General features: G+C 35.4%; 1 protein-coding gene across 1 annotated transcript; it reads right to left on the reverse strand.

Annotated features, from left to right (window-relative positions):
- Positions 1-6,631: 6,631 nt before the first annotated feature.
- Positions 6,632-15,011, reverse strand: LOC144964786 (oxaloacetate tautomerase FAHD1, mitochondrial-like). Its single transcript, XM_078899399.1, has 4 exons — positions 14,736-15,011; positions 10,882-10,978; positions 9,437-9,673; positions 6,632-8,084 (listed from the first exon to the last, which is right to left on the reverse strand). Exons 1-4 carry the CDS (start codon positions 14,804-14,806, stop codon positions 7,833-7,835), a joined length of 657 nt encoding a protein of 218 aa, XP_078755525.1. The 5' UTR covers positions 14,807-15,011; the 3' UTR covers positions 6,632-7,832.

A 15,011-nucleotide genomic window follows, 5' to 3' on the forward strand; every position in this document is an offset into this window, starting at 1 on the left:
ACATATGTAAGGGCAAGTCTCGCGGTCACTGAAGTCATTTCCAAATGAGGAAATCTCATTCATTGGGTATAATTTGTTAAAAGTTAAAAAGATTCATCAATATTATTTTGTACGCAAATAAATTGAAGAGAGATTGAGCATTCTAAATGAAAATGTGGTTTTTCAGGCATACAAATAATGGATCTAATTTCTTTAATATTTATAGAATTCACTGCCTTAAATAAAGATGTTCCATATAATATAATTGTAGGTATTCCAAACAAATCTGAAATAATCCAAATTAGCGAAGAGTTCTGATATGTTAATACCTTGTTATTTCCAACTACTGGGCATGCTAATTTAAAGTATGGTGTGTAATAAATTCAATTTTATTTGACTTCCTTTTTTGAAATTTTAATTCATTCATCATGGTTTGTTCTAGTTCTAAAAGGCCAAATGATTGAAGTTTAATATAGAGGCACTACGAACTCAATATGGCTGCTCCCTGTTATTAGTTTCGAAAGAAGATGAAGAGACTCGGTAGACACGGATGGGCGTGTCAAATTACTCGAAATACGGCGAGTCCGCGAAAAGCGGGAAATCGCAGGCGAGATAAAATCGCACTTGGATGGAAAAGGGTTTCCTTGTGTGAGTGGGTGTACATAGCAACCGCGATTAAAAATGACCAACGAAAGATTGAAAATGAAGTCTTCGGATGGGAACAATACAGACAATTGACGTTACGGGTACAACCAAGGCCCTCTATATAGCTAGAAGGCCTTGGTACAACCCCTTTGTCAGTACAACAATAAACAAATTAGCGTGGAATACAAATAAAATAAAATGCAATATAACGTATATCGCCTGTACTCCATGGTGGTTGGAGTATGGATGAAAATTTAGAGACAGATAAAGTGAGTAAATGTTGGCTCATTTAGGCACCTCAAGTTTTAATGAAAATTTAGCGTGGCGTGGGTAGGGAGTCCCAGGGTTGTGATCGGGATGATAAGAGAGGTCAGCGTGTGAAGGAACGCGAACTTACTAGAAAATAATGGAAGATAAAAGACATAATAGAATTGTAATATTAGAAGAAGTAGTAGTAATAGAATAAATAGTAAAAATAGTTATGGTAGTAGTAAGTATTAGTAGTAGTATTAGTCGTAGCAGAAAAGCAATAGTGGTAGTGGGAGTAGCAGTAGAAGTAGTAGTAGTGGTTATAGTAGTAGTAGTAGTAGTAGTAGTAGTAGTAGTAGTAGTAGTAGTAGTAGTAGTAGTAGTAGTAGTAGTAGTAGTAGTAGTAGTAGTAGTAGTAGTAGTAGTAGTAGTAGTAATCACGACAATAACCACCTTGAACTGAATGTAAGTAAGACTAAAGAATTAATTATAGAGCATATTATTGCCTCTCATCAACGCTAATCTCTTTTGACTCTTGCAAATGTTGAGAAAAAAAGAGTGAAAGTTAATCCAATCTGAATAAGATACTGGCATGCATCAAAACTGCTTTTGCTTATCTAAATCTGTACATGGCTGCCATATAGTTTTTACTTCAATCAAATTGCTCGTTCTGTTGTAGACTAGGAACAACTGGTTTGAATTTACCATATATGGTATTAAACTGATCAGTGAACAAATCAAAATTGCTATTAAACTTACAACAAATGGTGGTGAAAACAGTGTTCAATCAATTTCTAAAATCGACCACAGATACCGCAGTTGGAAAAAGCACGAAGACTAGTCACTGAGAAACCATGGCTTCCCCTAACGAGAGGATCGATATCACTTTACAAGAAAAATTATTAATAAGTTCAATTCGTCTCCTAAACAAACTTAGACAGAACTTGCCCCCCCCCCCCCCCATTCCCTAAAAAAAAATTTATTAAATATAATGAAATAAACGCAGCATCTCCAAAAATGTTGCAAGAGAGCAAGAGAGGAAGGGTACTCATCTCCGGTTAATCGCAATATTTTCGCCGATCCCAAAGTGTTACGATTTTCCGGAGTGGACCGTATATTATTATTATTATTATTATTATTATTATTATTATTATTATTATTATTATTATTATTATTATTATTATTATTATTATTACTGTTATCATCATCATCATCATCATCATCATCGTCGTCGTCGTCGTCGTCGTCATCCTCATCATCATCAGGCTGTAGGAGATGAAAGTGACTAAGTTATTTGACATAAATACACTTTAAAGATGAAGATCAACTTTTAACCACTAAACATTATAACAATAAATCATTTTATTCAGACAAAATTTTAACAAAATTGAATATTATCCATCATTGGTCTTTTGTTACCTTACGAATTATTTCATTTGGAATCAATTTATCTTTTGGTGTTTTCTCCTTTTTTTTTTTCGTTGTTGTTATTGTTGCTGTTTTTTTTTTTGTGTTTTTTTGTTGTTTGGTTTTAATTGTTTATACATTTCCTTTTTAAACTTTTTATTGTTTAATGTTTTATTTCCTTTTTCTTTATTCATGTTTTCCTCTTTTTTAATGTGTCCGTCTGTCTAAGGGGAGGGGGGGGGGTTAATTTTTTATAGCTAAAAATTTCAATCCTTGTTTTCAAATAAATGCAACATGTAAATTTGCTTTGTTGAGCACGTTTCGCGGATATTGGTCTATATAAGGGTTGTTTTTTCTTTTCTTTGTTTCTGTTTTTCATTCTTTTTGTGAATGGGCTTTAAAACAAGATAAAAATAACGTACCTGTTTGTGTGGCACGAAGATTAAAAGGTAGCATCCGGTCGACGTGTCATAGGGTTAATCTAGTGGGAACAGGTGGTCGAGGTATTGTTTTTTAAAAACAGGCAATCATTATTTCGTACATCATCTCCACTAGTAAATCATCTGAACCATAACCGGTAGATAATGGATTTTAATCCCAGAAACTGATAACCGAGCAACCGTGATATTTATAAATGCTCAAAATGATTATAATATATTATATGCTAGACTTAAAGGCCATTGTCAATACAACCCCATAAAAAATGAAACAAAATATTGAGGTTGCAATTATAGGCATACTTATTCTTTTTAATCCACGAAAACCCAATGTACATCATTTACATGACGTACTTCGATCACTTTAAATAGGATATCGCAGTACTTCTCCTTCTACATTGAACCCCCCCCCCCCCCCCAAAAAAAAAAAAAAAACAAAAAAAAAAAACATAAAAAAACACCAAAAAAAAAAAAAAACAAAAAAAAAAAACAAAAAAAAACAAACAATCTGATAATCAAAGCTCTGAACTAACATCAGAGTGCTTTATCATCTTGAAACAAAAGAAAAATGCGTGCTTATATCTGAAGTTGACATCAGAGGTTTGATCAGCGGATTGGCAAAAACGCTACTTCAGAGGTTAGATCAACGGGCCATCGAAATAGAGTACACATTATATTAGGTGCGATGAGATAATTTTGCCTTCCGCATGTCTTCACCGCATATTATGTTCTTCATGGTGCATGTCAAAAATAAATAAAATATTAATTTAAAAAACAGGATTTTTGACTATTTTTTTTCACCACCTGACATACGACAGTGATACGTGGTATAGTCCGTTCCTAAATCCGTGCGCACGCTTTGACGTGGATATCTTCACATTCTTCTAATGATAATTGGCTCCAACACGATGACGGATGGGTGGATATCGCCTCTCCAAATTTACCTTATATGAGATCTTGAGATTCTTGACCAATCAACGATTCCTCGTTTGACAGCTCGATTGTTAACAGTAATCAGATCATCTCTTGATATTATATGGACAGGCAGCTTTGCGTAAAGGCGGTACATAACATCAAAGAGCACCACTGACCGAAAGTCGTGAATGGTTGTGTAACATCGAAAACCCTATCGACTCGACCACGAGGTTTTGTATGTAATAGTTCCGTCACTATCCAAACGCCCATGAATTAATGGGAGCCAGCTATATTCATGTTTTCGTCCAACCTCGTCATCGATCACAACGATTGGACATTTCTCAATAAATGTACACGCTGCTGTGTTTATGAAATTTGAAAACAAACTCATGAATCTTGTTGAGCAAAACGACCAATTGTAAAGTTGGATATTTCTCAAACTATGAACACTTTTCACTATGTGGGTCATTTTGAGCACACTTTGCAATGTGACCAATGACCTCGAGCACATGGAAAGGTAATATAGATCATGCTCATAAGTGAGGTAGGACTCTCAGTCAAAAGGTCAATGTGAATGGGAGCGATCTATATTCATGTTTTCGTCCCACCGAGTCATCAATCACGTGATTTGTTGCTGTCCAACGATTGGACATTTATTCTGAACAAATGTAAACACGCTGCTTTGTTTATGAAAGTTGTAAACATACTCATGTGTCAAGCTGAACACAATGACCAATCGTAATGTTAGATAGTTCAAAATCTGTGAACACTGTTCACTATGTAGGTCTCTTTGAGCTCATTTTGCAATGTGACCAATGACCTCGAGCACGTGGAAAGTTAATATAGATCATGCCCATTCTATCGTAGCCATCGTATTATTATAGCCTGACACTGAAATCCAAAAGGACTGACAGTTTGACGTCATTATTTGGTTTTTGCACCGCCTAGTGAGTTGTCGTTAGTAGAGCTCACGGAAACAAGTTATTTCATTGGTTGAACTATTGAATATAACTCACGATTTGTTTTCTTTTTGGGGCAAAAGACTGGCATTTTGACGTCATTTTTTGGCCAGTGTCAGGCCATAACTTACAATTCTATACGCTTTTGAATCACACAAGATACATCAGCGCGCTCGTCCAATTGAAAATGAAAATGACCCCACCCTGGGCCCCGAGCTTTCGTCGTTGGAGATAATGGTGTCAATGCATCGTTATGATTTTAAAAATGATGACTACTGTATTTTCTTGCACCATTGCTCCAGAGTTGACACTGCAGTTTTTCTATACATCATGTTTCATTTGTTATGTTCTTGTGCTCGACGACAATTAAGCAAGCAGCATGTCCTTGGACCATTACAGTTTGATTTATTTGGGATTTTAACATCGGACTCCATGAAGCTTTTATATTTCTAGGAAAAGCCTCACGAGGCATATTGTCACCCAAATTCGTTTTCGCGGGAGCGTTAGAGTTAGAGTACATGTTCTGTGAAGCCCAAATCTCGTCCATTGAATTGTTATTGATCGAAGCATTGTTTGCCAATGTTACTCATTGTTATTGAATACCAATTGAGTCGATGTTGAATAAGTTTATTTTTCATAATTTGACCGATTTAATGCTTATTGACAAAATTACTTTTTAAACTTAATTATTGCATTAATGTACCGTGTAGTTTGATTGATGAAAAAGTAGGATTTGCCCTAGTTTCAACATGGCTTAGTGGTCACAGTCACATGTTCTCGAATTTATTATTAATTTCATTAAAAAAAAAAACAAAAAAACATTACCTTCATTCATCCCCAAGGGGAAATTTGTCTTTAGGGTCTATTCTAAGGGAAGACTGGAATAACCCAGGCGTCAGCCGCAGTGCAGCGCCGCAAAGTGAGCTAAGGCGAGGTGACTTGCTCAAGGCCACACATCAAGGAAAGTAGTCGAACTCGGTACCTTTTGGGTACGCGGAGCAAAGACCGGAGCCAGGCTGCATATATATATATATCGTCCTCTTCTTTTGTCTCAGCTTAGTAATTTTCATTTAATCTTTAAATATTATTTCACAACACGTTAATTGAATCTGTTATGGCCCAGTGCATATTTATATTATCTTGCAACGAAACTCTGCCCTGCCCGTGGTGTCAAAGTAAACAGTGAATCTGTGTCGGACAGCTTTTGCTTCTTGTATTGGATTATTGAGAGATGTTTCAGCAGTGTTTATTTAATTTTGGACCTCCTATTTTGAGTTCATCTAGAATATTATCAGTGGAGGTTTCTTCACGATCCAGTTGGTCAATAGGCGTATAATTTTGTTTTGGGGGATTTTTGCGGTTCACCTGAATGGTGTGGATAACACTATTTGTCACGGTATAGATAGTATGCGCTTGGCTAAGAAGCTCATAACATTGTCATCCGGAAGTATAACGGACCAACACACAAAACTGTGTGTATCCATGAACGTTTATAGTCAGGTTAATACAGTTTAGTGAGAACTACTCATAAACGAGGATGGCAAATAACAACAACAAAGACCTAGTGACGTCATCTTCGTTCTATCTATAAATGACATTTTTAAATGACATATCTACCGGTAGGTGTGTAGCGGGCATAACACTTGAGAAATAAAAAAACCCAACCCCCCCCCCCCCCCCCAAAAAAAAAAATAACCCAAACAAACTTGAACGTGAACATTTATATAGCGCATTATCTACTAAATGTGTTCAAAGCTCTTTGCAATGGGCCCATAGTCAACAGCACGACGTAATATGTAGGCCAAGACATGAGGCCTGTCAGACAATTTTTTCAGAAAAAGACAACGCTGTTAACGCCCAGGTACTCATTTTACACCTGAGCATGGTGAGAGAATGTGAGTAAAGAACGTTTTCCAAGGGCTCAACTAATACACCACTCAGAACAGGACTTGAACCCAGGACCTTCCGATCCGAAGACGAATGTCATACCACGACCACACAACCGCACATTAACATAATGCAATCATTCAAAAGCAAATGTAGAGACAAAAAGCTCTGTTTATTACATAATAACATTAATCTCAACTTGAGTAATACGATAGAAACTGATTAAGCCAAGATTTAAGGGGTTTGGCGATCCTCTAGCTTAGAAACAACAACTCACTCACTCACTCATCTCCGGACCTCCTTGAGGCAAAGCAAGGGATCTCCATTTTGGTCCTCTTAGCTGCTATTCTTGGGGCCAAGAAACAACAACAATAATTTATGAATATTACAGACGGTTGTCTATAGAGACAGAGTTATCCCCCCCCCCCCCCCCCACCCCCATGTCATAAAATGATTTATTTATTCATTCTTTCAATAAAACCTTAACACATCTATAACATTTTAAAAGCAATAACAAAATAACAGGTTTAACAAACTCGCCTTCGTGCCCACTGAAATCTATTTGTCCTTTGTTCAATAGTGGAGTACCCTAACGAACAGCCAGAATTTCCGGCTTCTGACAACATGTGTGAGCATCTAGCAACAATTCTCCTTACTGTGAATGCCAAAGGGATGCCATGTCCAAATCTACTTACAAGAAGCACTTACAAATCAGAAGATGAAAAAGAGGAGCCAGAATTACAGGTCAAGACTGAATGCTCTTCAGAGGCCTAAAAATTATGCTTGCAAGTTTTCAAACTGAGCATGAACTTATGCTCTAAGCAGTAGTGAAAATATTTTCCGAAGAGATAAGGAAAAACACATTCTTGATGAAGAAGAAAAGGGGAATAAGCAAAATGAACATAAATCCCTTCTTCACCACCTTGACTAAGAAATAGGATTATTTATAAAATAATTTTAATTCTTTCCAGAGCACAGTACTAAATAGTCTCAGATGCTGTATAATATTAATATTTAGGAGACATATCTCATTGGGAATAGGGAAAATAGAAAGATATGTGGCATGGAGGAATACGTGCAAAAGCAAGGGGGGGGGGGGGGGGGTGACAGAAAATATATGATTTGTTGTGTGAGTAGCCGACGAAAATAAAGAACAGCTGATATTTTTTTAAAACCAAAAAACTATTGCTTTCTGCCCTCGGGTTGTTCATTCTATCCATGCTTTACTAAACATGTAAGTCAAAAATATATTTGAGGTTTGGAGGTGAAATAAAAAAGAAAAAAAATATATCACAATCATTCGCATTTTTCATAAAAATTGGCAACTAATTAAAAAAAATAAATAGGATAGTGGTCATGAACTTTCAATTTTAAACTCCATTTCCACAAGACCTCCAAGACCAGCTTTGACAACATCTCCTGCCTCTAGTCGGGATACACCAGATGGAGTGCCAGTCAAAAGAACGTCACCTGGCTCCAGGGTAAAGAACTGGCTGGTGTAGCTAATTAAATTTTCCACAGAAAATATCATGTCTTTGGTGTTGCCATTTTGACGAATTTCCCCGTTGACAGACAGCCAAATATCCAAGTTGTTGGGATTTTGTATCTGAAAAGTAATTGTACACAAATGATCACAGCAAGAATTGCATTTTTTTCTAGTCATCATCACTCTCTCCAGAAAAACTAAACATACTACATATAAAAGAACACCTCGAAAATTGGACTGAAAATAAATTTTCGATAAGATTGTGCACATGAGGGTGTACCCAAAACATGATGGTGAAATAAAGATAGATGAGCATCTTATTGATGAGGTAACAGAGTTCTCTTATCTTGGATCTAAAATAACAAACGACGGGGACGCGGAACACGATATCAAGCACAGAATCCAAAAGGCAAACCAGGCTTTCGATGCGAAAAACTTTTGGAAATCAAAGCAAATTATGAGAAAGACCAAACTGAAAATATACAAATGTTTTAAGTGTACTGCTTTATGGAAATGAAAGCTGGAAAATAACATCCTCCATAATACAAAAGCTAGAAACCTTTCAAAATAAATGTCTAAAAAGAATTTTCAACATATTATGGCCTACAAAAATAAAAACACTAGATCTATTAAAGAAAGCTGACTGCACTAACATTGAAAACTAAATAAAAGGAAGATGGCGTTGGCTGGGTCATGTGGCCAGAATGGAAAAAGGGTCACTTCCCAAGGGAGCCCTTAACAGTCCTGGTGAGAGTTCAGGGGGCAAAACCCCTGAGGAATTTTGAAAAGAACTTCATGAGAGTACATTTCAAGAACTTGCAAGAACTTGCAAACAATAATTATGACATGTCTTTTTAAATCAAACTTCATTTACACTAAGTTTTTAAAAGAACGAAGGGATTGAGAGAAAAAAAATCTTGACAATAGAGTGGTTGTGTAGATGTAGACATCGGAGCAACTAATATAAAACACATGGGATAACTCACCATATACCAGTGCTCTTAACAGGTAAAAATTTTAAAAGTCTGAATCTTTTTAACAGCAACCGTTAACCCCCCCCCCCCCCCCCCCCCCCCCCCTCCCATGATGCGAAAAGTTCATAATTCTGTAAAAATAAGGATGATTGGAAGCACTGAGGAAAGCATTTTAAAGATAATAAAATGAACATCTATACAACACACATACTCCTTTGCTAAAAAAATTCTTTTTTATTTTTTAAAACATTTTCAGAATAAATGCATTGCAAAGTTAAGCTTTTGATTAATTTTCAAAAAAGTTAAGGGATTCCTCCTCTCCATTACGTTGAGGTATAGTATTTCATGCAGATGGCTCGTAGTGATAAAAAGTTCTCACAATACTTATACCAATAAACTGTTTATATATAAAATGATCTCTGAAAGTGTACATTACATATTTATTCTATGTACGTCCACTTTCTAACAATAAAAAAAAACACATATTCGGTCCCATACCTTTTCCTTTTCAATAAAATCACTGATGGGGCATGACGTATCGAACCCTTTAGCAAGACTCCAGGGATGTCCTTTCTTCTTGGCTTCTGACTGCCAGTCTCTGGCTGTCATATCCAAACCTAGAACATAACCTCCAATATAATTCAAAGCTTCACTCTCTGGGACTTTAGAAGCTTTGGCTCCAATGACAACTCCTAGTTCCACTTCATGATTCAAGTCATGACAACCAGGTGGTATCTGGAACAGAGAAAAAAACATTTGGAATCTCAATTTATTCAAAGGCTTTACCAGGAAACTAATGTTGAGTCCTGAATCTGAAACAGAAATTGAAGATTGCCCTGTTTGCTTTTGACGTCTCTGTCATCTCTCTAATGGAGAATACTACTTGTTCAATTTCTTTCCAGATACATATGCTCATATGTTTTGCCTTCAATGAAGTCTTATTGAATCGTGTTCTTTCACCCATTTTAACAACAATAATAACAACAACAACAACAACAATTATAATAATGAGAGAAAGATAAGGGGATTAAATGTGACTCACAAATAAGGGAATACAACAAAACGAACGACGTTTCAGCCTTTGGTCTTTTTCAAGTAAACATGAAATATATATATATATATATATATATATATATATATATATATATATATATATATATATATATATATATATATATATATATATATATATATATATTAGATTGTCCTAATAGGACGGGTGCGGGGTGGGGGGATGGAAGGATGGGGAGGTGTTATTGAAGAATACTAGATGGCAATAGTGTTATTGTTGGCCCCCTACCCACCCTATTAATAATATTCATTAAGATATGAAAAGAAAATAATAAAAATTTTATATATATATATATATATATATATATACAGTCCACTCAGGATAGTCGCAACACCTTGGGATCAGCGAAAATGTTGCGATTAACCAAAATTGCAATTAACTGAGTTGCAATTAACTGAAGTTGAGTTTCCAGTCCACTATTGCAACATTTTACACTTATATGGTGAACTCAAATCAGTTGTTGTAAACATTGTTCTTAGCCCACCACAGACTAAGCAATATGATTGAATTAAAAACCATAGGGCAGCCTGTGTGGATTTTCTCAAGCAAAAGCAGCTTTGATGCAGGTCGACATCTTAGTCAGATTTTATTCACTTTCACTCTTTTTTTCTCAACATTTTATATTGTTTATTTATTAATTCTTGTAACCTACGTTGACACTAACAATTAAAGCAGTAAGGAAATTACACACCGCTAATCTCATAAAGGTAATCTGCGTTCAACAATAAAACTATTCAAAATAGCTAATCAGGAGATTATCCTATGGGGGGAGGGGGAGAACTTTAAGTACGACAACCAATTAAAAAAAAAAAGAAGAATATTACTTATATTGAAAACTGTACATTGAATATTAGACTAAAACACAACTTACCTTTATTGCTTGTCCTTCGGTAACATAAGAGGAAGTTGGTTTCAAAAATATGATAGGTTTGCTTGGAACTGGATTACCTAATTCTGCAGCATGTTCACTGAGGAAAAATAACACAGACAAGTTTGTAGCATTTTCTTATAATAACTCAAACATGCTGAATATTACTACTGTCAATGATATAAATATTCTTTATAAAAAAGTAAGAAAAATTGCGGTGCTTTCCTGGCCGATAGTTTGTAGTCCAACTTCCAAGGTCTTAATTCCACTCAAATGCTTGATACCAATACAAGCACAGATTTTTCTATAATAGAAGGTACAGTCCAAGCCGGTTTATTGGGACGGCTTGGTCTCGACAAATCGTCCCAATTAGGCAGCATCCCAATTAAGCGACGGCCATGAAATTGAGCAATTTTCAGATTTACCATAGCCCACTCTGCATTTATTGTGTCCATGAACATGATGACGGGAGATTGGTGACTTTGACAAGGGATACAGGTAAATTCTATTGTTCACATCTCTGTGATGACTATGACGAACGGTTCAACAACACACCAGATTGGCTGTCGCGATAGACACTAACAGGGGATACAGGTAAATTCTACTGTTCATACCTCTGTGATGAACGTATGACTACACACCAAGTTGACCATCCCATTGGACTAATTTGCATTTTATGAACCATCATTTTAAAGGATTGAAGACAACAAAAAAGCTCTTTTATGGGGATGGTAATTGTCAAATTTTGTCCCCATTAAGTGGCGGGCCATCCCAATTAAGTGGCTGGGAATTGGAAAGGGTATGACTTTTCATATAGAAAAAACACTCTTTTTGAATTTGGGTTTTTAAGATAAGTTTAAATGATACAATTGAACACATATTATGGATTCATACAATACAATCACTCTAGTACAATTCATTCCAAATATCTGATGAAAAAGAAAATCATATGAGATTTTAGGCTGTAAGATTGAATATGGGGGCGAGAGAGATAAAACATAACCAAAATAACCTGAAGGTCAACCTCATTATTAAATGATACTTAAAGACAGATTACAAGAGCTTTCTTTAATTCCAAATGGCTTTATTTATGGTTATAATCTTGGTGCAAATAATTAATTATATAAAAAACCCATTCTGTTTAAAATTTATCTGGCAAGGGTCTGTCAATAACAGCCTGTGATTATTGACATACGAGTCTGTGAATAACGGCATTGACAAGTCTTAGCCCTTGATAAACATTGATTTGACTTATTGCCGTCCACCTCCTAATCAACCAACCGGGACGCCTAGGCAGCTTCTCTCATTCTATAGATGAATTCTCTCCATTGGTCTCTATCTTTTGCCAGGGACTGTAGGTCTGTAAGATCTTTTTCCAACCTTAACTCTAGATGGTTCTCGAGGCTCTTCAATTTTCTATTTAATATTGTGTGAATGTTTGTTGTTGGTCTACCTCGATATTTGTTTTGACCTGATATAAATGAATAAGGCCTTGTCCTATTTCAATCTCAACTTTATTTCAGAGATACAGAACATCGAAGAAAGACAATTGCATCATCTGTGAACAAATACATAACATTGAAACGTAACAATAACCGATATCGTAAGGCTTTTATAATTCTCTAGTGTAAAGTATGCTTTCATGGCTTTGTTTGCTGGCACATTGTTGTTTCTTCTTAGTATAAGTCTGAATAGTCTCAATCGTGTTTCTAATATTTGGGTTGAGAGTAACGTATCTGTATCATTATCTATGAAGTACAACGTAAAGCTCTTAATGGAGAATCACATGCAGGGGGTGGTGGCACAAGTGCCTGCATGTGGCTAGTCTCTTCGTATGAGTGAATTGAAGGCGTCCAAAGTGTTTCATGTGACTGCATTGTCATCCAGCTGATTCCAGACCTTAATTGCTCGAACTAGAAATACTAAAAACTAGGCGTTTCATTGTATTTTTTTATAGAGTGATTTGTTTGTAATATTTGTAGAATAGTGAATGTTAAGCAGGATTCTCAGTTTTTTTCAAAGGGATGTGTCAAATTTTTCTTCTTCATTCTGCATAATAGCTCATGTTCTAAAGTTGTAAATGAGGTAAGATTTGACAAGGGACTTATAACTTATTCAATAACATTGTGGTTATACAGAGCCGACTCCAGATAACTATATACAGTTATTCAGAGTTGAGATTCGTGTTGGTTTCTCATGACCTGAATAATTTTCAATTTGATACCAGTTTACAGGCTTGTTACTTTGGCAATTTGAGTGCCAAATTACGATAAGTTAGGGATATATCAATTTCAGTCACACTAGACTACTTAAATATTTATTATGGAACATTTTAAAAAAATGATTTTGAACTTTTTTTGAGCTTTTATATAGTGCAATATCCACCAAACATGCTCAAAGCACTTTACAAGGAGTCCCTGGCCAACATCAACATATAACATTTAGGACAGGATATGATGTCTGTTAGGCGATATTATAATTTTTTTAGACAGAGACAACGCTGTTAATGGCCAGGTACTCATTTTACACCTGAGTACAGTGAGAGAATGTGAGTAAAGAGCCTTCTCCAAGGACTCAACTATGCGCTGTGTGAGGCTCGAACTGAGGACCTTCCGATCCGAAAGCGAGTGTCATACCACTCGACCACATAGCCACACATGATGGTTCAGATTATTTCAGCATAGCTTTAACAAAGAATTACTGAATACAGATGATGAATATCTCTCAATGTCGCCCATGTTGATTAACATAAAAGTGTAGTGTGTTTATATGTCACTAAATATATGAACTGCATTGTTTTTTGTTTTATTTTTGTTTTTTAATACGGTAAATCTACTATTTTATTGTGCAACGCAGCATCCTGGATTTTTATAGAACATTAATAAGCTAACTTTTGAACCAGTTGTTTTTCCAATGAACAAACAAAAAAAAAAGTAAATAAAGTCTAGTGCAATGTAAGCCATCATGTCAAATAATGAAATTTATCTGACGGTTTCAAAGATGCAAGCCAAATGGTGAGATCCAGAATTTTGAAACAGACTATAATTTGCACTGTATTTCGTCAGACATGCTCCGGATTATATATTTCCGAACACGGGTCCATGACGGAATGAATGTGACGTTTAAAATGGAGTCAAACCACCCACTGATTAAGAGAAGGGGTTACATTTGTGTGTGTGTGTGTGTGTGTGTGTGTGTGTGTGTGTGTATGTGTGTCTGTGTATGTCTGTTGAAGAGAGAGAGAGAGAGAGAGAGAGAGAGAGAGAGAGAGAGAGAGAGAGAGAGAGGGGGGGGGGGAAAGAGAGTCAATATTGCCACAAAAGGACAAGAAAAATGTATTGTGTTGTGGGATATAGCAATGATAAGAGTACTGTAGTCAATCTACTAACGCAACAACTGTAAGGATAAAAAAAAAGATGATGATAAAAAAATAAAAAAATGAAGGGAAAAAACTGTGCTGGATTGCCGATAATTTTCAACCTTCTATTATGGCACGGTAATGTTATTACAATACAACGAGAAGTAATAATAATAATAATAATAATAATAATAATAATAATAATAATAGTAATAATAATAATAATAATAATAATAATAATAATAATAATAATAATAATAATAATAATAATAATAATAATAATAATAATAATAATTTTTAAAAACGGCTTTCCCAACAAAGAAATAAAGACAAAGATATCGAAGTTCCCTCTAGTCCTCTAGCAAAAATTGGCTTGGTCTCTAACTCTATTAATGCCCATGGAGACCAAATATTTTTCAGAAGCAAGCTGTAAGAAATCAATGACAATAAAACAATTATGAGTTTTGACCTTTGCCTTTACTTTAACGTAAAAACTTACACGTAATTTCGTCCAACACAAACGATTTTCTTTCCCAATTCTCTGAACTGAGTAAGTGAGAAACGTGACATTTTTGATCGATTCCTTATTAAGTTATTCAAACAAACCGTAATTTTTTTTTTCTTTTCAAAACTGATATGTTAGAAATATAAATATATCCTTGCAACAGCGGAATGTTTCAACTAATATATACTATGATTATTCTTCTAGCAGTACACTGAAGACCGGCCTGTTAAATGGTAAGCGAAATAGAGGTGTCACAGGTGCAGGGTTGCC

This window comes from Berghia stephanieae, chromosome 2 (genome assembly GCF_034508935.2).
Source record: "Berghia stephanieae isolate SIO BIC M18660-M18661 chromosome 2, UCSD_Bste_1.3, whole genome shotgun sequence".
NCBI classification, from domain to species: domain Eukaryota; kingdom Metazoa; phylum Mollusca; class Gastropoda; order Nudibranchia; family Aeolidiidae; genus Berghia; species Berghia stephanieae.

What these genes read in the sequence shown, in the direction of transcription:
- LOC144964786 (XM_078899399.1), bottom strand. Translation starts at nt 14,806, where the DNA reads ATGTCACGTTTCTCACTTACTCAGTTCAGAGAATTGGGAAAGAAAATC. An exon ending in CCGAAGGACAAGCAATAAAG is followed by an intron (nt 9,674 to 10,881) that starts GTAAGTTGTGTT and finishes TCTCTGTTCCAG; the next exon opens with ATACCACCTGGTTGTCATGA. An exon ending in ATTTTATTGAAAAGGAAAAG is followed by an intron (nt 8,085 to 9,436) that starts GTATGGGACCGA and finishes ATTACTTTTCAG; the next exon opens with ATACAAAATCCCAACAACTT.